Source organism: Zosterops lateralis (genome assembly GCF_965231275.1).
Source record: "Zosterops lateralis genome assembly, chromosome: 1".
NCBI classification, from domain to species: Eukaryota; Metazoa; Chordata; class Aves; order Passeriformes; family Zosteropidae; genus Zosterops; species Zosterops lateralis.
In genome coordinates this window covers 36,267,352-36,279,792 of record NC_139762.1, presented here as the reverse complement: position 1 = coordinate 36,279,792, position 12,441 = coordinate 36,267,352, and the positions used below count along the sequence as shown (strand labels likewise).

At 43.3% G+C, this 12,441-nt stretch overlaps 1 protein-coding gene across 6 annotated transcripts in view; it reads right to left on the bottom strand.

Moving 5' to 3' along the window:
* The window catches only part of WIPF3 (WAS/WASL interacting protein family member 3), a 37,694-nt gene that overhangs the window by 2,932 nt on the left and 22,321 nt on the right, over window positions 1–12,441 (bottom strand). For 4 of the 6 annotated variants that reach the window (XM_083866078.1, XM_083866076.1, XM_083866077.1 and 1 more), the window contains exons 3-7: window positions 6,262–6,394; window positions 5,531–5,659; window positions 3,312–4,043; window positions 1,557–1,703; window positions 747–848 (exon numbers count right to left, since the gene is read on the bottom strand). In XM_083866078.1, the coding sequence (XP_083722204.1) occupies window positions 747–848; window positions 1,557–1,703; window positions 3,312–4,043; window positions 5,531–5,659; window positions 6,262–6,394 (1,243 nt within the window). Of the gene's footprint in view, window positions 1–746; window positions 849–1,556; window positions 1,704–3,311; window positions 4,044–5,530; window positions 5,660–6,261; window positions 6,395–7,815; window positions 7,925–12,441 lie in introns of those variants that run through there. The other 2 variants (XM_083866080.1, XM_083866079.1) reach the window with 2 other exon arrangements.

Genomic DNA, 12,441 nt, shown 5'->3' with positions numbered 1-12,441 from the left:
TCTGCAGCCCTTCAGTAAAAAGTCAGAATATACAGCAGACAAATTTAGCCTGACTGAGGCTGCTGTGAAAAGGCATGCAAAGTACCTTAGCATGGAAACAAAATGTTAATTAAAAGTTGCAGATCTAATAATACAGAAAACCGTGTTTTACAAAAAGCAGAATATGAGCATGAGATCTTTTGGCACTTTCAACGACCCATTTTCAAAACTGGATAGGTGAACTGCTCTTACAACAGTGACCTGATTCTAAGTTAAGAAGGGAAGAAAAAAAAAATAAAGCAAGGTTCAGCCATTTATTTACCACTTTTCTGACAAAGTTCAGGTACTAAGTCTCTTTGTTATTCAGATGTGTAAAACACCATGCATAGGATTTAAATCAAAACACATAATGGAAGACATGGATCAAGTCATCTTCCTCTGTGATTTCACAAGTTAGTGAACAAAATATCAAACTCAGGTCTGTTTTGCAACAAGACTGTTTTTAACATCACAGGCTTTGCAAATTTAGCAATCTAAAAATACAGGCTACATGTCCAGCCACATAATTTGTTTTTAGCTAAGACGCTAAAGTAATTAAGTACTTTTCATTATATCTTTGGTCCCTGTTGCCACTGTGACAAATCCCATTCCTCTCTGTGCCTATGCCAGCAGTCCAGTTATGCCCAGTGCTGGTTCACTTCTTTATTTTTGTCCCCATTTTTAAACCTCTTGATAATGATCAGATCTTTTCATGTTTACACACTTACCTCTAGGTATCTTGCTGGGATATGTTTTCTGAAATGGTTTGAATTCATCAGGTGGGGGGAAATCTTCCACAGAATGGAAAGTAAATTTCGATTCAAAGTCATCTGGGAAATTTCAGGGAAATAAACATTAATTGCTGCTAGAGAGAAACTTCAAAACCAAAAAAAACCCCAACCAACCCAACAATGTTGCCACAAGTAATTTCAATTAAATATGCTGGCTTATTTTTTTATTTTCCCCTGGAATTGATAGTGGCTCATTGCATATAAACCATCTTGATGAGTACTTCTGTGAGCCATCCAAGTTTCATGCCTTAATTGCAATCACTACCTGCTATTAAAACTGAAGTTAAGCTTCTGGCTGCTGTTCCAGTTTTCTGCATTGATGGTATTGTGGTAATAGAGGTATTCCTTAGCAGTTTTCAAGACATATAGCTGTAAACAAGAATGAATGGCCAATTCATCAGACCACAAAAATAATCCTTAGTAGTCTTTGCCCAATATTAGTGAAGCCTCTAAATGTCCATGAACTGGTTTTAGGAATGGTAATATAAGCACACTGGGAACTTTTCATATTTATAAGTGTCTTTGCAGGTAGTGCATGCTTTCCTTTTCTACTGACTGAATTCAAATCCTTTGTGAAAAAGCCTTAATTTTCCATCATTGTATGAGGTTGTACAAAAATGTTTCTCTTATACTACCCTGTTATTGCTAGGGCAAGGTCTTGAGTGAGCTTTTGAGGTCTGAGACACACACAGGACTTTGTACAAAAATTATTAACTAAGGCAAAGAGATTTAATTTAATGATATTACCAATGATGTGCATATTTCCATTTTTAAGTGGAGTGTAGGGGTCATGAGCTGTAGCCCAGGCTGAGACTCCAGACTTGCTTGTAAGTTCAGTTGTTGGGGATCTTGCTGGTGGCTGTGGAGGTGTGACCAGCTTCCCTGCACCGGTTCCTTTAAAAAAAAACCCAGGAGACCAGCATATAAACATCATCATGACTTAAACCCAACAGTAACAGACACACAAAAGTGGAGGAGTGTAGAAAGAACGTAATATTTGGGGCAAACATACCCGTAAGCCAAGCCTGACCACAAATTTGTAGCATTAAGTACTACATTCGAGTCACTATTGGAATTGGCTGAGACTTTCCATTTCTAAGGAAAATGTGACATTCTGAAGTGTGGTTTATGTCTCAGTCTGGAAGGGAACAATATCCTTCCATTTTCACAAGAACAAGCAGTCTCTTTAAGCAAAGGAAATCAACAAGACAACCACACTAGGTGGTATGTCTGAAAGAAAATTTCCTGACACTTTGGCAGCTATGCAATGGAATTACCATTAGTCTTGTGCATTTCACTGAGAAGTTGCAAGGGCCATCAAAGTTTACATCTGGAAGACCTACCACTGGAGCTGTGTGAGGGGGAGGAAGCTCAAGGCCTCCAAGTCAGCAGCCTCTCAAAGCTGCTTATCTTCCTACATGGCAAGGGACAGGCAGGGTAATTTTATGGGAAATGTACAAATTGTACCATGAGAAATGGGCATCTCGACATAGTTACAGTTCATCAGCGAGTTCTGAGCAGCATTAATCACCACCAAAGGCACCTGATCTGCTGTACTTACATGGCCTTTCCCCTGGCTCTCAAAGGGAACCAGTAATCTTTCTCCTGACATGTGGCTGCTAAAATACAGGGTACAGAACATTCTCTTTCAGATGTTCCCTGTTAAGTAGCTGTCTCCATTTCTCAAACCCACACAGATCAAGACTCATCTTTTTTATTATTTTCATTACATTAGAGGAGTCTAATAAAATTTCCTTCTGTCATCTACTCAAGGAAATACTGGATAATACCCCTCTTCCCAAATAGTTGGAGAAACCTTTGGCCCAACTACCTTGATCACAGGAGGCACCGGCTGCTTCTCTTTGTTGAACAGCAGAGGGCTGCAGCCAGATTTGCTTTTGCTAATCTATGGCCGGTGAGCCATCTCTGAGCCCCATCTCTGTGCCATTATCTCCTGTAGTGTTTCCCCGCTGTTGCCAGTATTGTTCCTGCATGGGTACAGCTGTAGAGGGATGTCCTGGCACATGAGCAGCTGCTGACCTGGCAGACACCACGGTGTGTACTCTGCTCCCCCACCTGAGCCTGTCAGGGTACCACCCACTGCAGTGCTGGGGACACACCAGTGCCAACACCAAAGCAAGAAGCAGCTCAGTGGTCTCAAGACTTTGCCTCCACTGATCAGCATGTCACTTCCAAGAGTGGCAGCTTGAACTATAAGTCATGGGTGCCCAGTGCTGAGAACTGCCTGACATCTGAAAAAGCTGGATGTCTTGGGTGTTCATCACGAGCCGTGCAACCTACAGGTATTCCGGCCACGTGTGCTCTTCATCCCTGCCCCTCCATGCTCTCCAGTCACCAGCGCAATAGGATGGTTTGCCTTGGAAGGGGCCTTAAAGAACTAAGTCATCTTCAAGGTCCTGTTCCAACTCAAATCATTCTATGATTTTCCCCGGTGGCCGAAGGGAGGGAAAAGTCTCCTTCCTTCAGAGGTGCCGCTCTCACCTGCGCCTCGGCCGGGCCTCTTCTTCCTGGTGTCCCCCCCGGCTGCGGGCTGGGGGGGGCCGGGGGTGGGCGGCAGCGGGAGCGACTGGATGTTGCTTGGCTTGTGGAACTGAGACAGCACGTGGGGAGACTTGGGGGGCAGCGGAGGGGGCACGTCGGCAGCGCTGAAGGCGGGGGTGGGGGGAAAGGAGAGCCTGTTGGGGGCCGGGGGGTGGGCGTGCGGCGGAGGAGGGGGTGGGGGACAGTCCCTTCCTTCGGGCGGAGCGGCGGCGGCCGCGGAGGGCTCGGCCCGGGCCGGGAGCCCGCCGGGGGGCAGCGGGGGGGGAGGAGGAGGAGGCGGCGGGGGCGGGTGTGGGGGCGAAGCGCCCGCTGGAGACTTGGAGGGTTTGTCGGCCTGAGGGGGAGGGAGCGGCGGAGGGAGCGGGGGAGCAGCGGCGGGGGGGACCCCCTTGGCGGGGCGATCGGCCGGGGGGGGCACAGCGGGAGGGGGCGGGAAGATGAGGGAGGGCTTGCTGGAAGCGGGAGGGGGCGGGGGCGGGGCGGGCAGGCTGGGCCGCCCGGGGGCCGCTCCTGCCGCGGCTCGGGACGTGCCGGGAGGCTCCGGCGGGACCGCGGCCCTGGCGCCCTCGGCCGGCGGCGAGGAGCTGCTGCTCGCCTTGGCGGCGCCGCCCGGCGGGGCGCAGGGTCTGGGAGATGCTGCTCGGACTCCGGAGGGCTGCCCCGGCCTCCCTGCTGGAAACCAAGTATCGCATGTTACACACTGGGATTGCGTTCCCGCTCCTCGGATCGAACAGCGAGTTCATCTTCCCCTCCCCAGCGGATACCCGGAGGCATTAAACTCATTCACCCCGGACGATTCACATCCAAAAGGTTGCCCACGCTGTAATGGGCTTAGGAGGTGATGTATTCCAGTGGACACCAGGGATTGTCTTAGTTTTATAAGGACCTGCCGAGACACCCTGCTCCCCTCTCTGTTCTTAAGCTTCTGCAGAATGAAACAGTTTAAGGAACTTTCCTGCAGAGTCTGGGGCCCTTCACAGCAGCCTCATCTTGTGTGGTACAGCCTGCTGGGCATTGAGAGTCCCGGTGAAAAACACACGAGCAGTGTGACACACACCAATCAGCATCCTTCAAGTGAAGTATTTGCTTAGGATCAAAAAACTCACACAAATGTTGCAGAAACCTCAACTCCATGGATAAAAGCCAAGTTTCTAAAAGCGATGCCTCAAAGGCTTTCTGGAAGACACAGGTTCTGGTATTTCCTTTTTAACAGCAAATGTCTGAAGACTTTTGAGCTTACAAAATGTCTTTTCCTGAATAAATGTCAAGGATTTATCACAAAGGAAGATGTCAAAAAAGGCATCTCATTCGACACTCACATAGTCTGATAGGCATGGCTATGGTTTTAAAAACAACTCAAAGTAGTTACTGCCACTGAAGCTATGACAAAAGCCCAATCATACACAGCGCTGTGCATCTTTGGCTTGACTTTTGGGAGCAAAAACCTTCAGGTAGAGCCAAGTTTGTCTTTCCCTGCAAAAACCTACTTTGCTCTATGCTGCCTGAGCAGGCACCAGCTGCCCAACAGTGCCAGAGGTCATTACTGTGACTGTAAAAGTCATCCCTCATTGATGCTGGCACTTCTTGAGGTGAAAGCAGCAGTGGGGCTCCCAAATGTGCCTTCCTCCTGTCATTGTGAAGCAACAATACTCTTCTTTTTCAGGTCAGTAAATTACCTTGCTGGATCAAAGCTACACTCGATAAAATCCAGAGGACAAAAATCTTAAATATGAATCTTTAAAGTAATACACAAGACTGTAATACCATAGAAATATACACTAGTGGAGAGAAGGAAGTATGACTTTGCCATTTGGGATGAAACTGATAAGCTCAGATTTCAACACTGTATTTAAGACACAATTAAAAGTTTTCATTAAAATAATGTAAAAATTTCAGTTAAAGAGATCTGTTTAATCTCTTTCTTACCAAGTGTGGAAATAGATTTTTATTTATATTTTGAGGAATAAGGCACTTGAGATCTAGAAGGGTGGCTTCAATTACATTATTAATTGAGCCCTCCATGGTCACATAATGAAATAAGCATTCAGGAAAAAAAAAACCCAAACCAATAAAAATCAATCAGTAAAGCTAAGCCCAAAGTACTTTCATCCCAAATTTCTGGCTGCCCAGCTATGCTTTCATACAAATTAAACCCTTACCTGTCATGTCCCTCTGGCCTGCTGGTCTGAGAACAGGAAAGCCACCAGCAAATAAACCTCCCAGAGGCTGCTGGGAGCCACCTTTATTAACAGCTGTGTTACCTCCATCTCTGTTAGCTCCTTTGGGTTCTGTTAAAGAGAATGAAAAACCCAGGGTATATCAGAAAATCATTTCATCCTTGCCCTGAGACTGCTAAGGCTTGGTGCCAAGGCTACACTTGTCCCTGTACTGTTACTACAGGAACTGCCATCCCTCTCTGACCTGTACCTTGGAGCACAGCACCCTCTGGTGCTCTTCAATCTCACACAAATCACGACACCAAGAAGTAGTTGTGTCGGGCCTAATATTGAATTTATGTTTCTAGAATTTTTTTCAGTGTTTTTTGTTCTTTTAATCTAATAAAGAACAATTCTTCTGCTAGAGCCAACAATTCCCTCTTAATTATTTTATTGAAATCCTCTCAAGGATTTAATCATTCATTATTTATTTTGGAACAAGGGATGCCTGTTAAGGTGATAACCAGTTGGAGACTAACCGTGAAGTTAACAGTCATTCATCTCTGAGCAGGATGCATGTTTAGAAAAGTGTCCCCTCTCTGCATCCTAAAGCCATATGACCTTTGTGGACCTTTAAACCTGCCCTTCAGTTTGAAACTGTCCATCTGACCCCCACCCACACCCGAGGCTCCAGCAAAGCTCCTCCAGGGCCTCACTGAGGAGCACACACTCACTTTCAATCTGTGGAGCACTGCGGTCGTTGATTTGAGTCACTTTCCTCAGGCGAGTTCCCTGCTGGATATCAGCCAAGAGTGCGCTTCGTGCTTTTTGGTCTTCCTTTCGCAGTTTTGGTATCTCTGAGCTTGCCTGTTGACAGAAAGAGTTTTAGATGGGAGGTACAGACAAAAATGCGTGTTTAGAAAGGATACACAGATAAACAAGGGATGGAAGATTTGAAATAAGCCCTACTTGGCAGCTGTCACTGCCAAGCCTTTGAGTCGAATCAACAGGAACAGCATTTGGTTGTGCAGGAGGCAGGAAAGCTGAAAGTTTAAATATAATACAAATGTAATACTGGGTGGGTTAATACTGTAGAAAATAAATTAGGAGGCATGCTTAAATGAAATGTGACCTCATTTGGCCATTTATGGCCTCTGTCCCACAACTCAGCTCTGACTGCTTCTGTCAGCTCTTACCATGCTATTTACAATGCTTTACATCAAAATTTTTATATGTCAAATTATAATAAATATCTGTTTTATCCACTTTTCTTAGGAAAAGAGATAAATGCAAGCTTGCACTTATATTTGAATGTGATCATTAACTTATTTAAACTGTCTCTATACTGGAGATTAACACTAGTTTAAGCAAAATGCCTTTAGAATAATACAATTATATTTTAGTAATGTTTCTATCCTAACCAAGCATGATAATCAGGTTGCAGTTTAAAGTTTTGTAATAAAACAAACAAAATTTATTCTTTATTCTTATGTCTTCAAATTTCTTGTTATATATATTAGAAAAACACGTATTTTTTTAAAATGGGATGTTTCACTTTTTAAAAGCAGATAATAAACAGCAAAGTTGTTATTCCTAAACCTATTGTGATTAACAGAGCAGTCTAATAGAGGGGAATCTTCACATTAGAGGAGCAATGTTCTCCTTTCTTCCATAATTCCCAGAGGTTAGCTAACTCCCTAAAGAGAACGAGCACCACAAATGTTTCCATAGCCCTTAATTTTAGCATCATAGTTGTAATAAAGCAGAACAATACTGTCACACTTGAAACCCCCCCAAAACCAACCCAGCTTGGTAATGGCATTCTGAAAGCAAAACAGAAACTTAAAGACACTTAACCAGCTGCTGAATTAATATTATGTCTAACTCGCTAATCCCAAGTGAAGAATTCTGTCGGTACGATATTATTCGTGGTTATTTTTGTACTTGCTAAAAAAATTCCAAACCCAGGCAGCGGGATTTGCCGCGCCCCGCTAGATGGAGCTCCAGATCGCTGCTCACGCCGCCGCATTCCCGAGCCCTGATGTAAAAACTCGGAATTGCAACCTGGATGACATGTAACCGCGTGTTATTTTAAAATGTTAGGAAAACCCCCACTCTGTTACATTTTCCTCGTTTGAAACAGAGCTGCCTGCCCTCGTACTTGCAGAGCATGGAGTCCCTCTGGCCCTTAGGAGGCCCCAGAGGAGCTGCCCGTGTCAGCAGTGTTAGACCATGTACCAGCCACAAACCATCCCCACTCGCCCTCTCTGGAAGCTGATAATACTTACTGTGAAAAATGGAAACACCATAACTGGAATAAGGGTGATTCCCTTCCTCACAAAACCTCTTTACCACTATCTTCAACTTCTTGTCTCTATTCCCACTAATGACTTTGCTGTAGCAGGACAAGCAGGATCTAGAGTGATCTGATCAAGAGCTATGTTTAAAATTAGATCCAGCAGCTGTCTTTCGTTTCCGGGTTCAAGTGTCCATATATTATGCCAGCTGTCCACTTCACCTCCCAGATCTACTTTTCTGGGCAGACAGGCTATTAGAATATAGTCTTGACGTCCAGACAACTGTGAGGCCAAAATAACCCACCTGTGGCAACTTGTGGCAAGCGACCCATGACTCGATATCAATGTAACACAAGCAAGACAAAAATTTGTTGCATAAAAAAGCAGGAATATTGTTCTGCCATTCCATAATGCAGCATAACAAGCTGCCTCTCTCTTACAACAGATTCTCTTACTCCAAGCATAACTCCATCCCATGCCCCAGCTGTTTCTCCTTCCTCCTCCTGTACATAAGAGATACAATTTTCCGTGCCCAGCCTGGTGGACTCAGATGATTGATTAGCTGCTGAGTAGCTTGATATGGATTCTCTTTTTCCATTACAAAGTCAAGGTGGTCTGGGGTGTAGTGTTGCCTGGTTGCACAGCGGTCAGAGCTCTTTCGGATTTCTTGTTTGCTGCCTGCACTCCCAAGGCCAGTGATAATCCTTACCAAGAATCGTTTCACCAGGTAAGTATCTCACCCATTCATCTACTGGTGTCCAGCATTTGCAAATTCCTGGATTTACCATGTTGTTTTTGGAGAGAACCTTCCTTTCTTTGATGGAGGGGTAAATCTTGGATTCACGCTCATGCTGTGCTGGCAATCCATAGCACAAGCACAGATAATAAACATGTAAGTTCTGCATCAAGAGAAAAACTGAAAGAAGAATGGCTGTCAAATCTTCAGCCCTGATCACATGCAATAGAAGTGTTTCAGCAGGAAGACAAATACATTTTAAGTCACAGAGGGAAAACAGCTGCAAGACAAAAGACGTAATTCTTAGGCTACTTTCTACCCCACCATCTGCAGGGCAACCTCCTTTATTTACAAAAAGAGAAACATCTCAGTATTTCAATGACAATCAGAAGGGAAGTGGAAAAGAATGTGACGATCATTTGTTTTATCAGATGCCAGAGCTGCCTCAGGTAACAGGGTGAAAGTAAATTCCATACTTTATTTACAGGAATTGGTAAGGGAATGGTGGGTTCTCATTACCTTAGCAACCGCTAGGTTATTCTGCTACTATTCAGATACAAGGAACATCACGTTCAGTACATACTTAGAAACAGAATGGAACAAACCATGCATGTAAATAGCCTGAACATAAGAATTATTTCCTTTTCATCACACCCAACTCCACCATGTTTTGTCTTTAGTGTCCTAAATTACACACTCAGCTATGATATGCAGTAAAGTATAGAACTAATGTTTAGGCTATCTGTAAGGTCTTCAAAATACCTGTAAATAGGAAAATACCATCAAATCATATTTTTTAGAGTGATATTTCAGACTGTAAATCATCAATGTTGGAAATAAACATTTCAGAATTTGAAGCTGGTAACTTAGACCAGTAGAGATATGAATGAGGACAGCATGAATATAGAGAGAGATCTAAATCACTGCAGCTTGAGGCCATTTGGAAAGAACAACAAACCAAAACATGTTTCCCCACTGTTGAGGTGGAGGAGGGAAAGGAGAAAAAAAAGTGCAGAATATAAAAATGTCAAATGTAAAACTGAAAGTGACCGGATTACAAATAATGGTCATATCTCTGAAACTAAACCCTGCATTCCAAGTCCCACAAGCCTGGACCTGGGAGGGGGCTCCAGCAGCAAGACTGAATTAGCAAGTTATGGCAAGGAGGGATAGTGCACTCCTCCAATATATCTCATCCTTTCAGAAAAAACAGTGTGAGCAAAAATTGAATGACAACCTCAGTTCTGGTCTCCAGATTTTTAAAATTACATTGCGGAAACCTGGAGATGCAAAAGAGTCAGAGCAGTGTTCAGAACTCTGGAGGAACAGCTCAGATTTCAGAAGCTCCCTTTAGACTGTCAGCCCAGAAGCCTGTCTGAGGGGTGGTCTGCCTGCACATGACAACCCATACTGGGAACGGTGGTGAGGACTCGAGTAGCAGAGACAAGCATTTTGTGAATTAATCTGAGATGCAAACAGACAAGCTGCAGACAGCAGCAGATTGTCAATCTCTTGATAATACTAAGATCAAGGTTGGATCCTCTCTGGCAGAAGTGGTTTTTGTGAAGCACAAGTCAGCAGGTCCTGCACAGAGCTATTTGGTGATGTGAAGTACCCTGTGGTGGAGGGAGCACCACCAGTGGTTTGTAACAGCTTCTTCCTGTTGGGAGTTCTGCCAAAGTGGATTGTTTAGTTTAGAAGAACAGCTCTGTATTTTAACACGTTATGTACATGGACCACTCCAGGTTTGACCCCAAATAATCACAATCTTAACACCCTAAATTGAATTGTATCAGACAAATTAAGAACTGAGAGAATTTTTCTAGGGAAAACTGACTGAAATGCATGGCAACGAGCTCCATTTCTGGGTACACTCTGCTGTGATATTTGCATGAATGTCACTTTACATCCTGCAAGACAGATGGGAGCATTGACCTATCCTCCCAGCTTCTATGATTCTTAAAATATTTAAGAGATATATGTGCTCAGATACTAAAGTGATGTAAATGCAGGAGGCGCCAGCCATTTGAAAAAGTTTATATTAATACTAATTAGGATCTTCAGATTTTAAAGAGTACCCTTAGTCACAGAAAAGGGGAAATCCTCTGGACTTTGGACAGGTAGTTCAGTCACAGTTCATACATACTGTCCCATAAATGGCTTGTATTTACTCTGATTTTAAATACGCTTTTTAATGCATTTGTAAAGTACTTCAGGGTAATACAGATCTACATAAATAGGACAGCTGCAGGAAAAATGTACCTCTAGCCTTCTCTACAACCCAATAGCCAGGCAGTCATGGGCCTTTCTTTCAGAGTAAGCCCATCAGGTCATGTGAAAAGATGATCCAGTACTAAAACTCTAAATTAGATAGGAGCCATAAGTAAGATAAAGCTTATTCCATCCAAAGGCACTACATACTTTTACTCAGAGAACTTAATAGTACTGAGTATTTACACTCCTAATGTGCAATGAATTGTATCATCACAGTAGATTCCATCTCCTAGTCACATTTTATAAGAAACACTGGAAAGACACCTGTGTAAAAAATATTTATTATATTTATTTATTTATTAGATGAAGAACTAAAACAAAAAAGTCAAAATATATTTAGCTTTTCCTTAATTATTTTGTGAGATGTATAATGATAAAATTAAAGACCAATCCATACATTTGACACCAGAATTTTATTATAGGCAGAAGGAGAGCTCTCTCTTTTGCTGACAATATAAATTATTTCTATAAATCTGGTGGCAATTAACCTTCCTCTCTCCCATTACCAATTTTTCCTTCCACAGATTCAAATCCCCTAGATTCAATGCAGAGATCAAGCACAGGTACTGGCAGTAGGCATAAGCAGCATATTTTAGTGAAAAAAGAGTTTGAGGACACCCCTTGCTGCCTTATTTTTCTCTGCCATACTCAGCCAAACTTGCACAGATCCAGGCTGAGGAAAGTGATTTTCACCACTGCAGCATGAAACACCTCAGGTTTGGCTTTTAAGGAAGGGAAGGGCAGTGCAGCAAGATAAAGATTGAGCAGAAAGCTCTAGGATAAAGAATACCTGATCACAGAGACAAATATTTATGGGGGAGGCAGGACTGGGGGGCAGAGAGTTCCTGAGCCAGTCCTGGCCTTCTCTGGCATCTAATCACTCATGATTCAGAGACCCAACTTAAACTAAAAAATTGCAAGAGAAAAAGCCTACAAACATGGCACTGGACAATTAAAGCCAGCATCTAAAACAGCAGGTAGGGCAAAACAAGCAAGAGCTGTGGAGACAGTGCAGTCAGTAATGTGATAGTGCCAGGTCTGGTCAAAGAAAATATTTGTCAACAATGAGAGACAACTGAAACAACTAAACCTTAAATAAAGGATGTATAAAGCATCAAGACAGAGCAGAAACCACTGGAAATACAACAAAATTCTCTCAATATTATTTCTATATTAACAATAACTGAAATTCTGGTGTAAACAAATACCAATTTTTCAGGAAAGAGGTCAAAAAAGGTGAAGCTAGCTGTCTAATGCAGTATGTGCATCATGTCAGAGACAGCTGAGCGTATGAGAGAAAAACACAGCTTGTTTGTGGATGGTAAACCATCTGAGAAAGGATGATGAGTGTTCTTACTACCCATATGGCACTACAAGACTTTCCAAGCAGGAGAGAATGAAGGGAGAGATGATGACTGGCTCCCCATCCAGCCATAAATCTCCTACTCCTTTGAAGGAAAGCCAGGGATTGGGTTGGTGCTCACAAGAGTCTGGAAGGGCACAGACCTTGAGTAAGGGGCCTCAAAGGGCATGAGTCTGTTAAAATACCCTTCTGGGACCACTGATGATAAAAAAGAGTGGACCAAGAACAGGGGAGACCTGCTTGC